We start from the raw sequence: 14,865 nt of genomic DNA, 5'->3' as shown, positions 1-14,865 counted from the left end.
AGTGACCGTTCACTTAGTGACCGTTCACAGTTATGACGGCACTGAAAATGGGACTTACGACCATTTCTCAGAGTTACGACCTTGGCAGCATCCTTATGATGACAGGAACAAAATTCCCACTCTCGACTACTGCTTCATATTTATGACGGTCGCAGCATCCCAGGGTCACGAGATCCCCCCCTAACTTTTTTTTTTAAAAGACAAAATAAAATCCCTTTTTGGGGACCTTCGCACAAGCCGAATCCATGCGGAAGGCAGGTTCACTTGACACGGCCGTTACTAACTTAACAACTGCAGCCGTTCACTTAAGAACCGTGGCAAGGAAGGCCGTAAAAGGGGTCGAAAGTCCCTTCTCAAAGGCCTTGGACCCCCTTCAGCGTCTCCTGGGTCTCTTTTCAGGGAACTCCTCCGCTGCGAAGCCGTGCTGGCCTGCCTGTACTGCCGGATGGCTCTGCTCAACATCTTTGCCCCCAAAACGCCCCACCTCTTCACTCAGCTCTTCAGCGTGAGGGACATCACTCTGGAACACCTGCAGCTGCTCTCCAACCAGCTCTTGGCACCGCCCCTCCCAGGTAGCCCCCCTCCCCTCCCAGCCCTCGGAGGGGGCAAGCCTCTGCCACGTACCAGTGAAGGGGGCTCTGCGGCTCTGCCCATAACCACCGCATGTTTCGGATTCTAAGACACACCCGACTATAAAACGCACCTAAATTTAGAAGAGGAAAACAAACAAAGAAAAGGGTCTTGGCCTCTGAGCGCCTCATTTTGGGCCCTTGGGAGGCGGGGGGCTTTTTTTGGTACGGTTGTGAGGCTTTTTTCGGACCGTTTTCAAGGCTTTTTTCAGCTCGGGCCAAAAAAGCCTCGAAAATGGGCCGAAAGAAGGCCTGAAAAAAGGGCTTGCGGAGGCCAAAGAGCTTGCGCAGGTGGGTGGTGCTTTGGCAATATTTGGTCTATAAGACGCACAGACATTTTCAGCCCCTTTTGGGAGACACAAAAGTGCATCTTATAGTCCGAAAAATACCGCACGTCTGCTTATGGGAAGAGACTGTCCTCTGTCCTGTCTGGGCTGCGGCCGCCAACCCAGTTTGTTTTTGTAAGGGGAAAGTTGGTGACTGAGCGAGAAGCGAGTGGAAGGGGCTGCTTTCCTCTTCTTCCCTCCCAGATGGCACCATCAGCTCCACGTCCATCCTCCTGGCCCAGTCCCTCCAGCACTCCATCCACTCCCAGAGCTGCTCGGCCACCGAGCTCTTCTACCAGGGCAACGCCCAGACGGTGCAGGAGTGGCTCACCATCGCCATCGCCCGCACCCTGCACCAGGGGGAGGAGAGCCTGCTCGACCTGACCAAGCAGGTCTGCTACTTCCTGCAGGCAAGTCGGAAGGGAAGCTGCAGGGCCAGCAGAAGCCTCCCCTCGCTTCCTCTCTGCCTGCTCATCCGGGGGCCTTTCGGGGTATCGTGGTTTTGGAAATCCTCCAGCGGCCGTCTCTGCTTTCTGCTTTCAGAACGCTCCGGACCAGTTCCCCTCCGAAGAGTTCCCCATCTCGGAATCCAAAGTCAACATGGACGTCCATTTTCCCGGAGCTGCCTTCGTCATCGTCTCCTGCAAGGAAAGCCAGTCCGGATTCCGTAAAGAGTAAGAGACCCTGGCGGAGAGCGAGGAATTGCGTCTCAGCCTCCCGGAATAGACCAGCTCCTCTTCTTTCCCCAGCTGATCCCCTTCAACTGTGTGGGGATTCCAGAAAGGGGGACCAAAGGTCTAACCCGTCCTTGTCTTTTGCAGCTCCTCCCTCTACAAGGCCCCCTGGGCCCGGATCCTGCTCTACGGCCTGGGCCACAAGGTCAAGAAGAACGGGCAGCTGAACCTCATCGAGGCCGTGTGCTACCCTCGGGACGCTTCTCCAACCAACACGGGCCTGACCCCACCCCCCACCACCAACCAGTATCCTTCGGCCATCATCTCCACCGACAAGGTCCACATCAAACTGGGTACGACTGGGAAGCAGGTGCTTAGAATCACGGTTGCAAAGCTGGCCAGGAATTCTGCTTCTAGCCCCTTAAGAGTTGAGCCTGGTACCAGGAGAGGGTCCTGAATGCAGCTGAAGCTCAGGGGCCAAGTACCGTATTTTTTGGAGTATAAGATGCACCATCTCCCCCTCCCCAAAAGAGAGTGGAAATGTTGGTGCATCTTACACACCGAATACAGCCATTTTTGGCCTCCCGAAGCCCTGCCCCCGCATCCCATTTTTGTGAAAAATGGGTGAAAAACTGTTTTCACAAATATTGGGGCGCTTTTGCCTGGCCCCCAGCCCTGCTGAATCTGCAGAGTGCTCCTGGGGGGCCGGGGAGGTGAACCCCCTTTTTTTTCCCCTTACTTACCTCTTCGAAATCTTTGTGCGTCCTATACTCGGGTGCGTCTTATAGTCCGAAAAATAGGGTCGTCCCCTTGGCTCAGATTTTGCAGTCGTGTGGTGAAGGCAGAGATGCGGGAGGAAAGATGCTGGGAGCCGGTGTCTTACTTTTGGTGTGTGTCAGATCCTTTGGCTCTGGGTAAGCTGCCTCTTATGGAAATAACACACCCAGAGTCCACATTCTGCCCATCGGCTCTTCTGCTTTTGTGGGTCTCCATTGCAGGTGTGTCCCCTCCTCCTGGTGCTGTGCTGGTCCTGCACTCCCTCCCACTCGAGTTCCCTCTGGCCGTGGCCTTTGCAGAGCAGCTGCTTACCTGGAAGCAGGAGGAGGGCGAGGGGAGATCCGACGATGAGCTGGACGCCATCCCTGCCTCCGTCTTCCTGCAAGTGGTGGAAATTCTAGGTGAGAGAGAAGCGGCTGCTGATGCATTTGATAGCCAGGAAAGGGTGGGGGGGGCAACGTGGTTTGGGGAGATATTGCGTCCCTTGAAAAATGAATGTGCAGAAATGGATAGACTCTAAATACAATAGCAGAAGGAGGGAAGGGAAAGAGGAGGAGAGGGGAAGAGAAGAAAGGAGAGGGGAAGAAGAAATGATAAAAGAGAGGAAGACATGGAGGGGAAGTAAGAGTGGAGGAAGGAAAGAAGAAGGAGAAGAAGGGAAGGTAGGAGAAAAGGAGAGGGAAGAAGAAGGAAGGTTCTTGTAATATAAGATGGATGGATGGGATGGCAGGAAATTAATCTCGATTAAGCTATTAAACCTTTAGGGGAAGAATGGAATTATAAACATTAAAGGACAACATATAATATTAACAATACCTATGAGAATGTATACTTGTGAATGAGACCAAAATTAAAAATATTTTACCAAACAAAAACGAAAAGCTGGATGTAGACATTGATGGCTGGAAAAGCTGCTGAAGGACGTCTCCCTCCAGCTGAGCGTCTCTTCTCCCCCCCCCCCCCCCCCGGTTCCCCTTTCAACCCTCGCAGGGAACTTCCTGTGGACCACCAGCATGGCCCCCTGCGTGAAGGAGCTGCTCTTCCACCTCCTGGCTGAGCTGCTGCGCAAAGTCCACCGCCTGGAGCAGCGCAAGAGCCCGGCAGGCCTCTCCTCCTCCATCGCCCTGCAGCTCAACCCCTGCCTGGCCATGCTGATGGCACTGCAGTCGGAGCTGCACAAGCTCTACGACGAGGAGACCCAGAGCTGGGTCTCCGGGAACGCCTGTGGCGGGGCTGGGGTGGGGGGAGCCGACCAAGGCCGGTTCTCCACCTACTTCCACGCCCTGATGGAGGCCTGCCTGGCGGTGGCCGAAGTGACCCTGCCGGTCAACATGGGCATCACCGCCAACGTCATGTCTTCCACCAGCGGCCCCAACCTGAGCGACTCCTCCTCCTCCTCCTCCTCCTCCCCCGGGCAGACCCCCCAGAGCCCCAGCCTTCTCTCCAAGAGGAAGAAGGTGAAGATGAAACGGGAGAAGGCCACGCCCTCGGGGAAGCGCTCTTCCTCCCGCACGGCCGACACGGACCCGGCCCTGCTCAGCATGGGGGGCAGCAAGCCGGAGGACATGCTGTGGTTCCATCGGGCCCTCACCTTGCTCATCATCCTTCGGCACCTCACCAGGAAGGACCCCCAGGGGCTGGGGGTGACCAACGACGCGGTGGCGGACGCCTGCCAGGCCCTGGTGGGGGCGACGGCTCACAGCCGCCTGCTGGTGATTTCAGGCATCCCCACCCACCTGGAGGACGGGGTGGTGCGGAGCGCCATCCGCAAGGCCTGCAACGCTCACGGCGGCGTCTTCAGAGACGAGATCTACATCCCGGTGCAGGAGGAGGAGCCCAAGAAAGCCAAGGACAAAGCGGAGGGCGGGGAGTGCCGGACCGAGCTGGAGAAGCCGGCGGTGTCCAGCAGCGTGGACAGCTTGGACATCAGCAGCTCCAGCAGCGTCACGCCGGCCATGAGCGTCAGCGCTTCCGCCTCTACCAGCCAGGCCTCGCTCTGCAGCTCGCAGGGCATCTCCCGGACGGTCAGCGACATCTCCGTGGACCAGTTCCAAGGCGGCCTGGAGGTGGCCGTCCCGCCGGGCTTGCTGGAGCCACACGGGGTCTCCAGCCAGGAGAGCTTGGACTTGTCGCTGTGTAGCACCGGGAGTCTGGGCAGCCTGGGCAGCCTTGGGGAGCAGCTGGATAATGGGGAGACGGCCTCGGCCTCCGACGTGGGCTCTCTCTACACTGTCACGTCCCTGGACAGTCAGACCGTCCCGTCCAGGCCCATCAAGGGCTTTGCTGTGGTGGAGGTAAGGGCCTGGGGGGAGGGGGAGGGGGGCAGCCCAGACATAAAGCAGCCCTTCCGAAGTGGGAAGAACGGGCAGCGAGCGGCGGATGCGGCTCTGGGGCCCCTGTCCTGTCTCTGCATTGCAGGGGGAAGGGAGGAAGGGAAGAGAAGGAAGAAAAGGAAAGAAGGAGGGAAGGAACATAGGGAGGAATGGAAGGAAAGGAAAGAAGGGCAGGAAGGCAGGGGAACATCTGAGGACCTTGCATGGGGGTCCAAATCAAACTTGGCATCTATTTCAGACCCAAGAGCCAAAGTCCCTGCTTGACTTGCCCAGCCTGTCTTCCAAATCGCCTCCCGCCTTGTTTTCTCTTTCACACAGATCAGATCCCGGGCCAAGATCGAGAAGATCCGGGCCAGTTTGTTTAACAGCAGCGATCTGATTGGCTTGTCAACCCTGGACGGAGAGGACGAGCTGATGGAAATGTCCTCGGAGGAGATTTTGACCGTCTCGACCGTGAATCAGAGTCTGTTCGATACGCAAGGGAGCCCCGCCCTGGAAGACTACTTCAGTGACAAAACCATCAAAGGTGGGTCTGTGCTGTCCTGTCTCTCGGGGGGGGGGGGGGGTTCTTCCACCTTTGCAGCTGCCTTGTGCGCACGGTGCATACAGGAGGGAGGAGGACCAGCAAGTCAGAGACCTGGTGGGTTTCTTAGTGTCCGTGATCCTGGAGTTCTCCAGTCCCAACAGCTGGATCTGCTCCAGCTGGAACCAGACACTTCCGCAAAGGGGAGCCCCAGTGCAAGCAAAGCCAAGACTCAACTTTATGTGAGAGTTGAAACCAACGTGGTTTCCGACGTACGAGAGCGGGAAATGCTTCTTGATTGTGACGGGGCTGTTCCTCCCTCCAGGGGACAAGCTGGTGCCAGGAGCTCGCGAAGTCCTGACGGACATATTCAAAAGCTGCCTCCATTCCGAGCAAATGCTCAGCCTGCTGCCGGCCAAGCCCCCCAAAGTGATGGAGATTTACCTGAGCAAAGAGCAGATCAACACCCAGGCGCCCGGCAATCTCCTGCACACCTTCTTCACCCACGTCCGTCCCCCAAAGAAGGCCCTGGAGGACCAGCTGACTCAGGTGGGCGCTCTGCCCTGCCCTTGGGAGGCAGCCTTGGGCCTTCGTCCACCTGAAGAAGCTGCCCTTCCCAGCCTAAAACGCTGCCCTTCTCCCCTTCCTCCCTCCCAAGATTCTCAGAAAATACGGGGTCCCCAAGCCGAAGTTTGACAAGAGCAAATACAACAAGGGGGGCAAAGAACAGCACCCTGTGAAGGTGGTCAGCACCAAGCGGCCGGTCACCAAACCTCCGGCCAAGGAGAAGGCTGTGCTGAACAGCGTCAGGTGAGAGCTCTGGCTTCCTGGAAGCCCCCCCCCCCCCCCCCCCCAGGAGGAAACGGGGCAATCCCAGGAAGCCTCCTGTCCTCGGGGGAACTGCCTGGACATTGTGACCCAAAGCACAAAACATGGCGGTGTGTAGAATTCCTCACCGAAGGGCCGTTGACCAAGACGCTGCGTCTTCCTCCTTTAGCAGGACGGCACTGAGCGAGAAGAAACCAACGGTGAAGGCCAGGTCTACGGAGAAGGGCAAGCCTGAGGAGAAGGACCCCGACAAGTCCCCCACCAAGAAGCCAGAGGGTAGCTCCACCCGCTCTCTTGAGGCTGGGGGGGGGGACGCTCAGGGCTTTGGGTTGGCCTAGAGAGGGCCGGGGACAGCCTTGTTCCACAACTGCAGTCCAGTTGGCGGGGGCTTTGAGGGCCTGTCCGGAAGCTGCCCCAGAGGGACTTCCATTCAAAATAAGTAGAAGTCCTCCTTGAGTTGCACGTTTTTGACATCAGAGGAAGTGCCTGTAACGGAGAAAGCAAACTCGGCTTTCGGGGGGGGGGGGGGGGGGGGTTATAGCCTTCCCTGCAAATATATCCCTGCTGACCTTTTCCTTTTCTTTCCTTCGGCCGACGCTTCCAGCTCCCGAAGAGAAGTATTTGACCCTGGAGGGATTTCACAGATTTGTCATTGACCGAGCAAAGCAGGACATCCGGAGCGTCTGGCGAGCCATTCTGTCCTGCGGCTACGACCTCCATTTTGAAAGGTAGGGGGACGCGCAGCTGTCGGGGTCACTTGCAGCCGCGTAGAGGGTGGTCGTCTTCCTCCGAGCCCTCTCTTCCTCCTCCTCCTCCTCTTTCCCCCAGGTGCTCCTGCCTCGACGCCAGGCACGCCCAGAAAGCCTGCCGCAAGTGGTCCTTGGAGATGGACGTGGCCCTCGTCCGGTACATCAACCGGCTGTGCCGCCACCTGGCCATAACCCCTGCACGGCTGCACCCCCACGAAGTGTACCTGGACTCTGCCGATGCTGCCGACCCCCAGGTCTCCTGCCTCTTGAGTATGTCCAGGACTCCCCATTCCTCCTCCTCTTCCATGGGGGGATCAGTCTCTTCCCTTCCTTCCCCCCTGTCTTTCGGCAACTCCTGACCGCCCTGCTCTGTTGCAGACACCCCCGTCGAAAGCCTCCGCCTGCGCTTCGCCTTGCTTCAGTCCCTTAACACCACCCTGGAGACCTTCTTCCTTCCGCTGGTGGAGCTCCGGCAGACCAAGGTGTACCCCAACAGCATCGCCGCCCTTCTGCAAGAGGCCAAAGGTCCGTGCTTGGCCGGATGAGGGGAGGGATAAAGCCGGTGGAGAGCCCACTTGATGGCTTTCTTATCAGGCTGTGTCTCAAGGCCAAATTTATAATGCTGGACAGGAGAATGACTGGATTAGTTTAATTTCATTTTAGTTAGCTCTAGACAGAGATGAAATGAAGTGGGTTTTAGTTTTTACCCACCTGCTACGTTTGGATTGTGGATTCTGGAAAACCACCTGAAGCAGAGGATGCAAATATTCTGTTTTATGAAGGAAGCCAACATTCATATTGCAAAAAGGCAGAATAATTTCATTGATGGGTCAAGGAAAGCAAATGAAAAATAACAAACTTCCTTTGCTTTCCGTTCTCTCCGGGTTGGCTAATCTACAGGCCCCCAACACAGAATCCGAGGACACAAAATAACGTCAGCCGTGCAAAGGGGGATGGATTGTCTGGGGAGAAACGGCTCATGTCTTCTGGGTGGTGAGGGGGTCCCTCTCGGAAGGACTCTGATCTTTGCTCTCTTCCTTCAGGGCTGATTTTTTACGACACGAAAGTGACGGTCTTGAACCGCGTCCTCAATGCCACAGTGCAGAGAACGGCTGACCACGCAGCCCCAGAGATCACCTTGGACCCCCTCGAAATAGTGGGAGGTAGGTGCTTCAGGGGAAGCCCCCCCTTCTGCTCTCTTCTTCCTGAGCCGGGTGGGGTCATCAGAACGTCACAGCCGCCGACGGCCGTTTTCAACCAGCCTTCTCTTTCCGCTCATCTCCCACAGGAGAGATTCGCTCTTCAGAAAACTCCTACTTCTGCCAGGCTGCACGGCAACTGGCTTGCGTCCCGTCGTCGCAGCTCTGTGTGAAGTTGGCCAGTGGAGGAGACCCCACATACGCCTTCAACATTCGCTTCACTGGCGAGGAAGTCCACGGCACAAGTAAGCCACCGTCTGGGAGGTGCCTGGCTGCTCCAAATGTTGGGAGTAACTGCTGGAACGTTTCAACCGGATTGTAAAAAATGGCTGGTGGATAAGTTGAGTTGAGTTCTTCAGAAGGCTGAGGCTCGGATGGATGGATGGATGGATGGATGGATGGATGGATGGATGGATGGTTGTTTGGTTTTTGACCATTGGGGAAGGAATTATTGTACTCACCTCTTACTTCTAGATTTATCTTCTTGACCATTGGATAAAAAATAAAATCTGGTTAAAAGAAACATTTTGTGACCAGTGTCACCCATGTGTCTTCCAGGTGGATCTTTCCGTCACTTTCTTTGGCAGGTCTGTAAGGAACTCCAGAGTACGCTGCTGTCCCTCCTCTTGCTCTGTCCAAGCTCATCGGTCAACAAGAACAAGGTACGCCAGCGGGTGCCCAGGGCATACAGAGGAGCCCTGTGGTTGGTTGTGAAGCTGCAGCCAATTGGCATCAGTGGGGACTCTTCACCCCGAGCCTTCTTGTAGCAGAGGAGCATTGAGTGGTCTTGCCAACTAAGCCAGCAAACCATCATTCCTCAGAAGAGCTGGGCTTCCAAACCCATGCTGTTTTTTTCCATCCCCAGGGCAAATACATCTTGACCCCCAGCCCCATCAGCTACGGGGAGGAACAGCTGCTGCACTTCTTTGGGCAGCTCCTGGGCATTGCCATTCGGGCTGATGTCCCTCTGCCTTTGGATCTCCTGCCCTCCTTCTGGAAGATCTTGGTAGGAGAACTGCTGGAGCCAGATGTGGACCTCCAGGAGGCTGACGTACTAACCTATAATTACGTCCAAAAATTTGAAAATGTGAGTCTTTTGTGGTGCCGTATCCTCTCTCCCGGCCTTGATGGGGGGTTGTAAATAAAATTTAAATTCGTGTAGGATTCTTCTTGTGTTAATGACCCATTTAGCCAATTCACAAGCTTAGTCATAAATTGCAAGGCCTGTCCGTCTTCAGGAGCAAAGCAGAGAAATAAATTAAAAGGCCCATTTCGTTTCATTTTGGCTTAGCTGAACGATGAAACCGAGCTGGAGGCCCTGTGTGCGGAGATCGCCTCCCAGCACCTGGCCATGGAGAGCCCGGACAGCCCCAACAAGCCCAGCTGCAAGTTCACCTATATAACGATGACCGGGGAAGAAGTGGAGCTGTGCGCCCGAGGCAGACACATCCCTGTGGTGTGAGTAGCAGCAGCCGCTGTCGACCGTGAAGCTGGCCTGGCCAAGGCCATTTTGAGGCTTCCGTGTTGCCACACTTGAGTAGAGGGATAGGGGGAGGAGGGGGGAATAGAGACAGCTGGGGGTTTGTAGCCAAAACAAAATCGTTCCCCCTGGGAACCAAGGACATTCTCACAGGTGGCCGGAAAGAGGAGGAGCAAAGTTACCAGGCAACCAGATGGCACCGTGATTGGACCATGTGACTGATTGTTTGGGGAAGGGGGGAAAACGTTTACTTTCAATTAGGTGAAAACGGCGGGAACCTTTAGAGTCGGGTTTCACCAGAACCATGCCAATGGGATATACCCAATAAAACTATTCTGTAGAGATCCCTACGGATGAGAAGGCGATAAGGAAAATATGAGAATGTGCGGAAATGAATAGACTAACATTAGCAATTAAGGAGAAAGAGCAAACTGAATATTCATATAATATTAGGGAAAGTATTTTGGAAATGAAGAAAACTAAAAAAATAAGTAGATAATACACTTAGATAGAGATATAAATAAGATGTAAAACTGTTAGTATGGGTATGATGAGAATGTTTATTTTTGCAAATAAAACTCTTTATAAAAGGGAGGGGGAACCCTATTCTTTGACGAATCTACCTGCCTCGGAGTTTTGCTTGCTATGGGGGCGTTACTTGGAACCCTGACATTAAACCCGCTCTAAAGGTTCTTGGCCCGCCAGCCGAGGTGCCTTTGAAGCCCCTCTGAAGGCAGCCAAGTGCTGACATGGCCCAGCCTTAGACTCCCTTAGCCTCTCCTTTGTGGCAAGGCCTTGCAAGGCTCAGGAGGAGGAACCCGAAGGGAAGGGAGAAGCCCAAGCGTTATGCGGGACACAAGCCACACGGGGCTCCCCACCCCAAGAAAAGGACTCTCCTGCACCCCTGAACCCATCTTCCTTCCTTCCCAGGTGGGAGAACAAGGACGTCTATGCCGCCGCCATTCGCAACCTGAGGCTCCAGGAGCTGCAGACCGCTGAGTGTGTGATGGCCGTGCGAGCCGGCTTGGCCTCCATCATCCCACTGCAGATTTTGACCTTGCTGACCCCCCTGGAGTTGGAGCTGAGGACTTGTGGGCTCCCCTACATCAACCTGGAATTCCTCAAGGTAATTTGAGGGCCTCCGGCCTGACGGGAAGCAGGGAGGGTCCAAGAAGACAGCAGCTGCTCATCCTCCTTTCCGCCCATCCGCCTTTCATCACGGCAAGATTTTCGCAGGGGAGCCGAGAGGGAAACAAGAACTGGCTTAGATGTAGACCCCAGCGGAGAAAACTCACATTGAGGTTGAACAGAAAGAGAAAAGTGAGCGCTGGGAGCTCCAGGGTGGCCTAGAGCAGAGTCTCCTCCAACCTTGGCACCTTTAAGGCTTGTGGGCTTCAACTCTGGGAGCCTCAAAGTGGCCAAGATTGGAGAGAGCCTGTTTCAGAGTGTTTCTCCATCCCTTAACCAGCTTCCCTTCCTTCCCTCCTCCCGTCTTTCCCCCTTGGCCGCCCACAGGCACACACCATGTACCAAGTTGGGCTGATGGAGACCGACCAGCACATCGAATTTTTCTGGGGGGCCTTGGAGATGTTCACCCAGGAGGAGCTGTGCAAATTCATTAAGTTTGCCTGCAACCAGGAGCGCATCCCCTTCACCTGTCCCTGCAAGGACGGGGGTCCAGACACAGCCCACGTGCCGCCCTACCCCATGAAAATTGCACCCCCGGATGGCACTTCAGGTACCCTTATTTTCCTGGCGCACAAATGAAGGGGAGAAAATTGGGGGGGGGGAGGCTGAGCCCAACCACGGGGTTATCTCGAGAAGATGGAGGCCCTCGATATTGGTTTGGCCCTCGTAACAATTAAGCAGGGCTTAACGCCTGCTTGGTGTAGAAGGCCAGTGTGACGTTTGCCCTTTCTTGGCCTTGTCATTTGAAGCGCAACAACTTGGGCCAGCTGTTCCAACCTCTAGTAGCACACTTACCGTATTTTTCAGAGTATAAGCCGCACCTTTTTCCCTCAAAAAGGCTGAAAATCTGGGTGCGTCTTTTACACTGAATAAAGCATTTTTGGCCTCCCGAAACCCTCCCCCCTTTGAAAAAATAGCCGTGCATAGCCTTTGGGAGGCTTATTGAGTGCTCCTGGGAGCTGGGGAGGGCAGAAATGAGCGAAAGACGGGCCAGTCCCCACCCCACCCCCAGCCCCCAGGAGCACTCTGGAAGCCTCCTAAAGGCTCTGCATGCCCTTTTTTGATGAAGTTTGGGAGTTCTGCAGAGTGCAAAAACTTTTTTTTAAAAAATTGCCTCTACAAAATCGTGGTGCGCCTTATACTATGAAAAATACGGTACCTGAAATCAGATAGTTGGGAGAGGAGGAGGAGGAGGAGAGAGATCTGTCCGCGGGAGAAAGCCCCCTCCTACAGTAGCAGGTGCTGAGCCTCTCCCCTTCCTGTGACCCCCCACAGGCTCCCCGGATTCACGGTACATCCGGGTGGAGACCTGCATGTTCATGATCAAACTCCCTCAGTATTCCTCCTTGGAGATCATGCTGGAGAAGCTCCGGTACGCCATCCACTATCGCGAGGACCCTCTCAGCGGTTGACCTGCTCCCCTCCGGGGGTCGGCCCTTCAGAGGACGCGCCGGAGGAGCCAAGCGCTGGCCAGGCAAGAGCGGCAGGTGAATTTGGTCCTCGCCTTCGTTCTTGCGACGGCCTGCGTGGAAGACGTCCTCTCCGTAGACCTCTGGGGTGGATGGAACCGTCTGCTGCTGCTGCTGCTGCCTTATAGAAAACTCAGTCTGGGGAACAAGGTTTGCAATCCTGGGGGATTCCCCCCCCCCCCATTTTGTCCTCATCGGAAGGGAGACTCGGGGATCGGCCGTGCAAGGGGGAGATCTTCCACCACCGTTTCTGAGTGCATCGGTGGAGCAACCACAATTCGTTTTTTTTTGGGGGGGGGGAATCAGGGTTTAACGTTACTCAGTAGAGCAGAAGTCGCCTCCCCCCCCCCCCCCACTTTTTTGGGCCAGGGTTGGTTTGAACCAGAGGTGGCAACTTCACACATTCCGCTGTAGGGTGATAAAGGACAATCCCTTCCTGTCTGCCTGAAGCCTAAACTGGGAGGGTCTAAAGAAAGGGGTGGGGGAGGGGGGGAGGGATCACCCACTTAATCGGCTCCGATCCAGTTGGTTCCGCCTTGCGCTCAGAAATGGCCCTTCCAAGCTTCCCATTTGCCTGTTGCCTTTAGAGAGGAGGATCCCCGGTTCTTCCTTGGCAAACAAAGACAGAAAGGATCCACCTGGCTTTCTGGCTCTTAGTTCAGTCGGGAGTTTACGAGGGAACTCCCCGGACGGGTGCCCTGGGAGCTCCAGGGCCCTCGCAGGGCGCGCCTTGATTTCAAAGGACATGCCAAGGCACCACCGTCAAACCTCTAGCGGAAAGAGTGCCCGACCGAGCCGTTTTGGGGTCGCTTTCGAACTCGAGACTCCAAGGGCCCCGGTGCTATCTGGGAGACGCAGCACTCAACAGCTGGCTTCCTTCTTCCCCCACCCCCCAAGCCAGGATGTTGCACGCTGTCCTCTCCAAAGGCATCCCAGGAGCCCCTCCCTCCTCCCGCTTGTCGGTAGGCACGGGGGGGGGGGGGGGGGCTGTATCTAGTGTATATTTCTGTGAATACTCTTCATTCTTTGGCCTGAGTGACGTGCGGATGGAGGTTGGCGACAATGGGGAAGACGGGGGTGGCTGTTGCTAGGGCAGGGAGTCGAGGAGGAAGAGCGCCCCCCCCTTGTGCAGTCACCCCTTTGAGCACCCCCCCTTGTGTTTGGGTGAAGGAGAGGTGGGGGGGGCACCTTTCTAGAGAATCCCAGTTAGAAACGCAGGGACCTGACTTGGTTCCATCCACAAAAGACGCCCTGTTTTCCAGAGATTTGGGGGAGGGGGGGCTTATGGATCCGAACCCCCCCCCTTTTTTCTCCTCAGGGGGCTTCTTGTTCAAATACCTCACAGATACCTTCCAGTGGCCCCCTCGGCGGATGCTCCCTCCCCGAGGCCGGCAGGGTGTCCGGAGTGACCCTCATTCTGGGCCCCAAGTGTGTGTGCTGTACCAGTGACTTGATGTATATTTATTCCAATTATTTATGGTTGCATTTAAGGGGGGGGAATGGTCTTCTACAGTGTTCACACCCCACTTACTGTAAATGGATCTTCGGGGGGGGGAAGGGGGTCGAGGTCTTACCCCTCCCTCCCTCTGCCCGGTGGATCCCTTGGCAAGAGCAGATCAGGGGGCCAGGCTGAAGGAAGCTGCTCAGTAAGAGGGAGCAAACTGTGAATCAAGGCAATAGGTCTGGGGGGGCTTCCGGAGTCTGCCAGGCCCATTGTGCCTCGCTCTGCGGCGGCTGCTCAAACAGTCCGAAGTACGAATCTGCCCCTTGCTCCAGAACACGGGACTGACTGACTGTGTGACTTTCCTTCCTTTTGACTTGAATAGTAGTTCTGAATGTAAAAAAGGCAGCGGAGACCCTGGAGGCATTTCAGTTGAAGCTTTTTTGTTTCAGTATCCGTTTTTCCTATTTATTGCCCACCATCGACCCCTGGAAGAGCTTGAGGGGGGGGGCAGGCCTGCAGCCTCTGGGCCGGAGTGGAACTCTGCCTCCGGGAGGGGCTTCCAAGCGTCCAGCTGGGAGGCGGAGGCGCTCCTTCGGGCAAAGACCCACCGGCCGCCCTGCTCCAGCTCACTTCGGGATGGGTTTACTGCACTGTTTTTTTTTTTAATTTATTTATATTGACTTAAGCAAACATGTAAATATTTTGTATAGAAGAGAAAAGTGAGCCGAGGGCTGCCCCTTTCTCGGGCCAGGAGGACTCGGCGTTTCCTCCGACCCAAGGAAGTCCGGCTGCCCAGCGGACGAGGCTTGTTTGCCATTTTCTTTCGTTAATTTATTCTCCGCTTTCCACACACACCCCGATTCTACCACCACGGTGTCCCCCCCCACAAATCCCCAGTCCCTAGAACTCTTGCCCCTTCTCACGAATATTTAAGAAAAGGGGAAAAAAAACAACCAGCGCAGTTTGTGAAAACGGCCCCTTTGCCCTTGGGAAGACGAGTGCAAGGTTGGCTCCACTTGTTTTTAAGAATTCTTTGGCTTTTCTTGTATTTAATAAATGCTTACATTTGGTGGAAGCCTCCGTGAGGCAGCTCTGTTCTTGGGGGGCCGGGGGGGTTCAGGGCGGGGGACCCAGTGGGAAGGAAACTAGCCCAGGGAGCTAACGGGAAGGAGGTTAGAGCCACCAATCGCAGTAGTCAACCTCTTGTTTCTGCTTTGGGGTGGATGGATCCGCACCCAAAGCCCTC

The 14,865-nt window shown here is 55.5% G+C and overlaps 1 protein-coding gene across 2 annotated transcripts in view; it reads left to right on the top strand.

Moving 5' to 3' along the window:
• HECTD4 (HECT domain E3 ubiquitin protein ligase 4) overlaps window positions 1–14,694 on the top strand; it is a 52,881-nt gene extending 38,187 nt beyond the window's left edge. For both annotated transcript variants that reach the window (XM_081966987.1, XM_081966986.1), the window contains exons 56-76: window positions 400–572; window positions 1,160–1,365; window positions 1,499–1,629; window positions 1,777–1,982; window positions 2,628–2,807; window positions 3,397–4,700; window positions 5,058–5,265; window positions 5,588–5,811; window positions 5,921–6,072; window positions 6,260–6,366; window positions 6,695–6,818; window positions 6,919–7,109; window positions 7,218–7,364; window positions 7,883–8,002; window positions 8,128–8,283; window positions 8,597–8,700; window positions 8,904–9,125; window positions 9,330–9,496; window positions 10,449–10,644; window positions 11,034–11,256; window positions 11,982–14,694. In XM_081966987.1, the coding sequence (XP_081823113.1) occupies window positions 400–572; window positions 1,160–1,365; window positions 1,499–1,629; window positions 1,777–1,982; window positions 2,628–2,807; window positions 3,397–4,700; window positions 5,058–5,265; window positions 5,588–5,811; window positions 5,921–6,072; window positions 6,260–6,366; window positions 6,695–6,818; window positions 6,919–7,109; window positions 7,218–7,364; window positions 7,883–8,002; window positions 8,128–8,283; window positions 8,597–8,700; window positions 8,904–9,125; window positions 9,330–9,496; window positions 10,449–10,644; window positions 11,034–11,256; window positions 11,982–12,118 (4,678 nt within the window). In that variant the 3' untranslated portion in view covers window positions 12,119–14,694. The remainder of the gene's footprint in view (window positions 1–399; window positions 573–1,159; window positions 1,366–1,498; window positions 1,630–1,776; window positions 1,983–2,627; window positions 2,808–3,396; window positions 4,701–5,057; window positions 5,266–5,587; window positions 5,812–5,920; window positions 6,073–6,259; window positions 6,367–6,694; window positions 6,819–6,918; window positions 7,110–7,217; window positions 7,365–7,882; window positions 8,003–8,127; window positions 8,284–8,596; window positions 8,701–8,903; window positions 9,126–9,329; window positions 9,497–10,448; window positions 10,645–11,033; window positions 11,257–11,981) is intronic.
• The last annotated feature ends 171 nt before the right edge of the window (window positions 14,695–14,865 follow it).

This window comes from Natrix helvetica (genome assembly GCF_964273705.1).
Source record: "Natrix helvetica genome assembly, chromosome: 14".
NCBI lineage: Eukaryota > Metazoa > Chordata > Lepidosauria > Squamata > Natricidae > Natrix > Natrix helvetica.
Note: the sequence above shows the minus strand (reverse complement) of the source record. Positions and strands in the feature narration are given on the sequence as shown.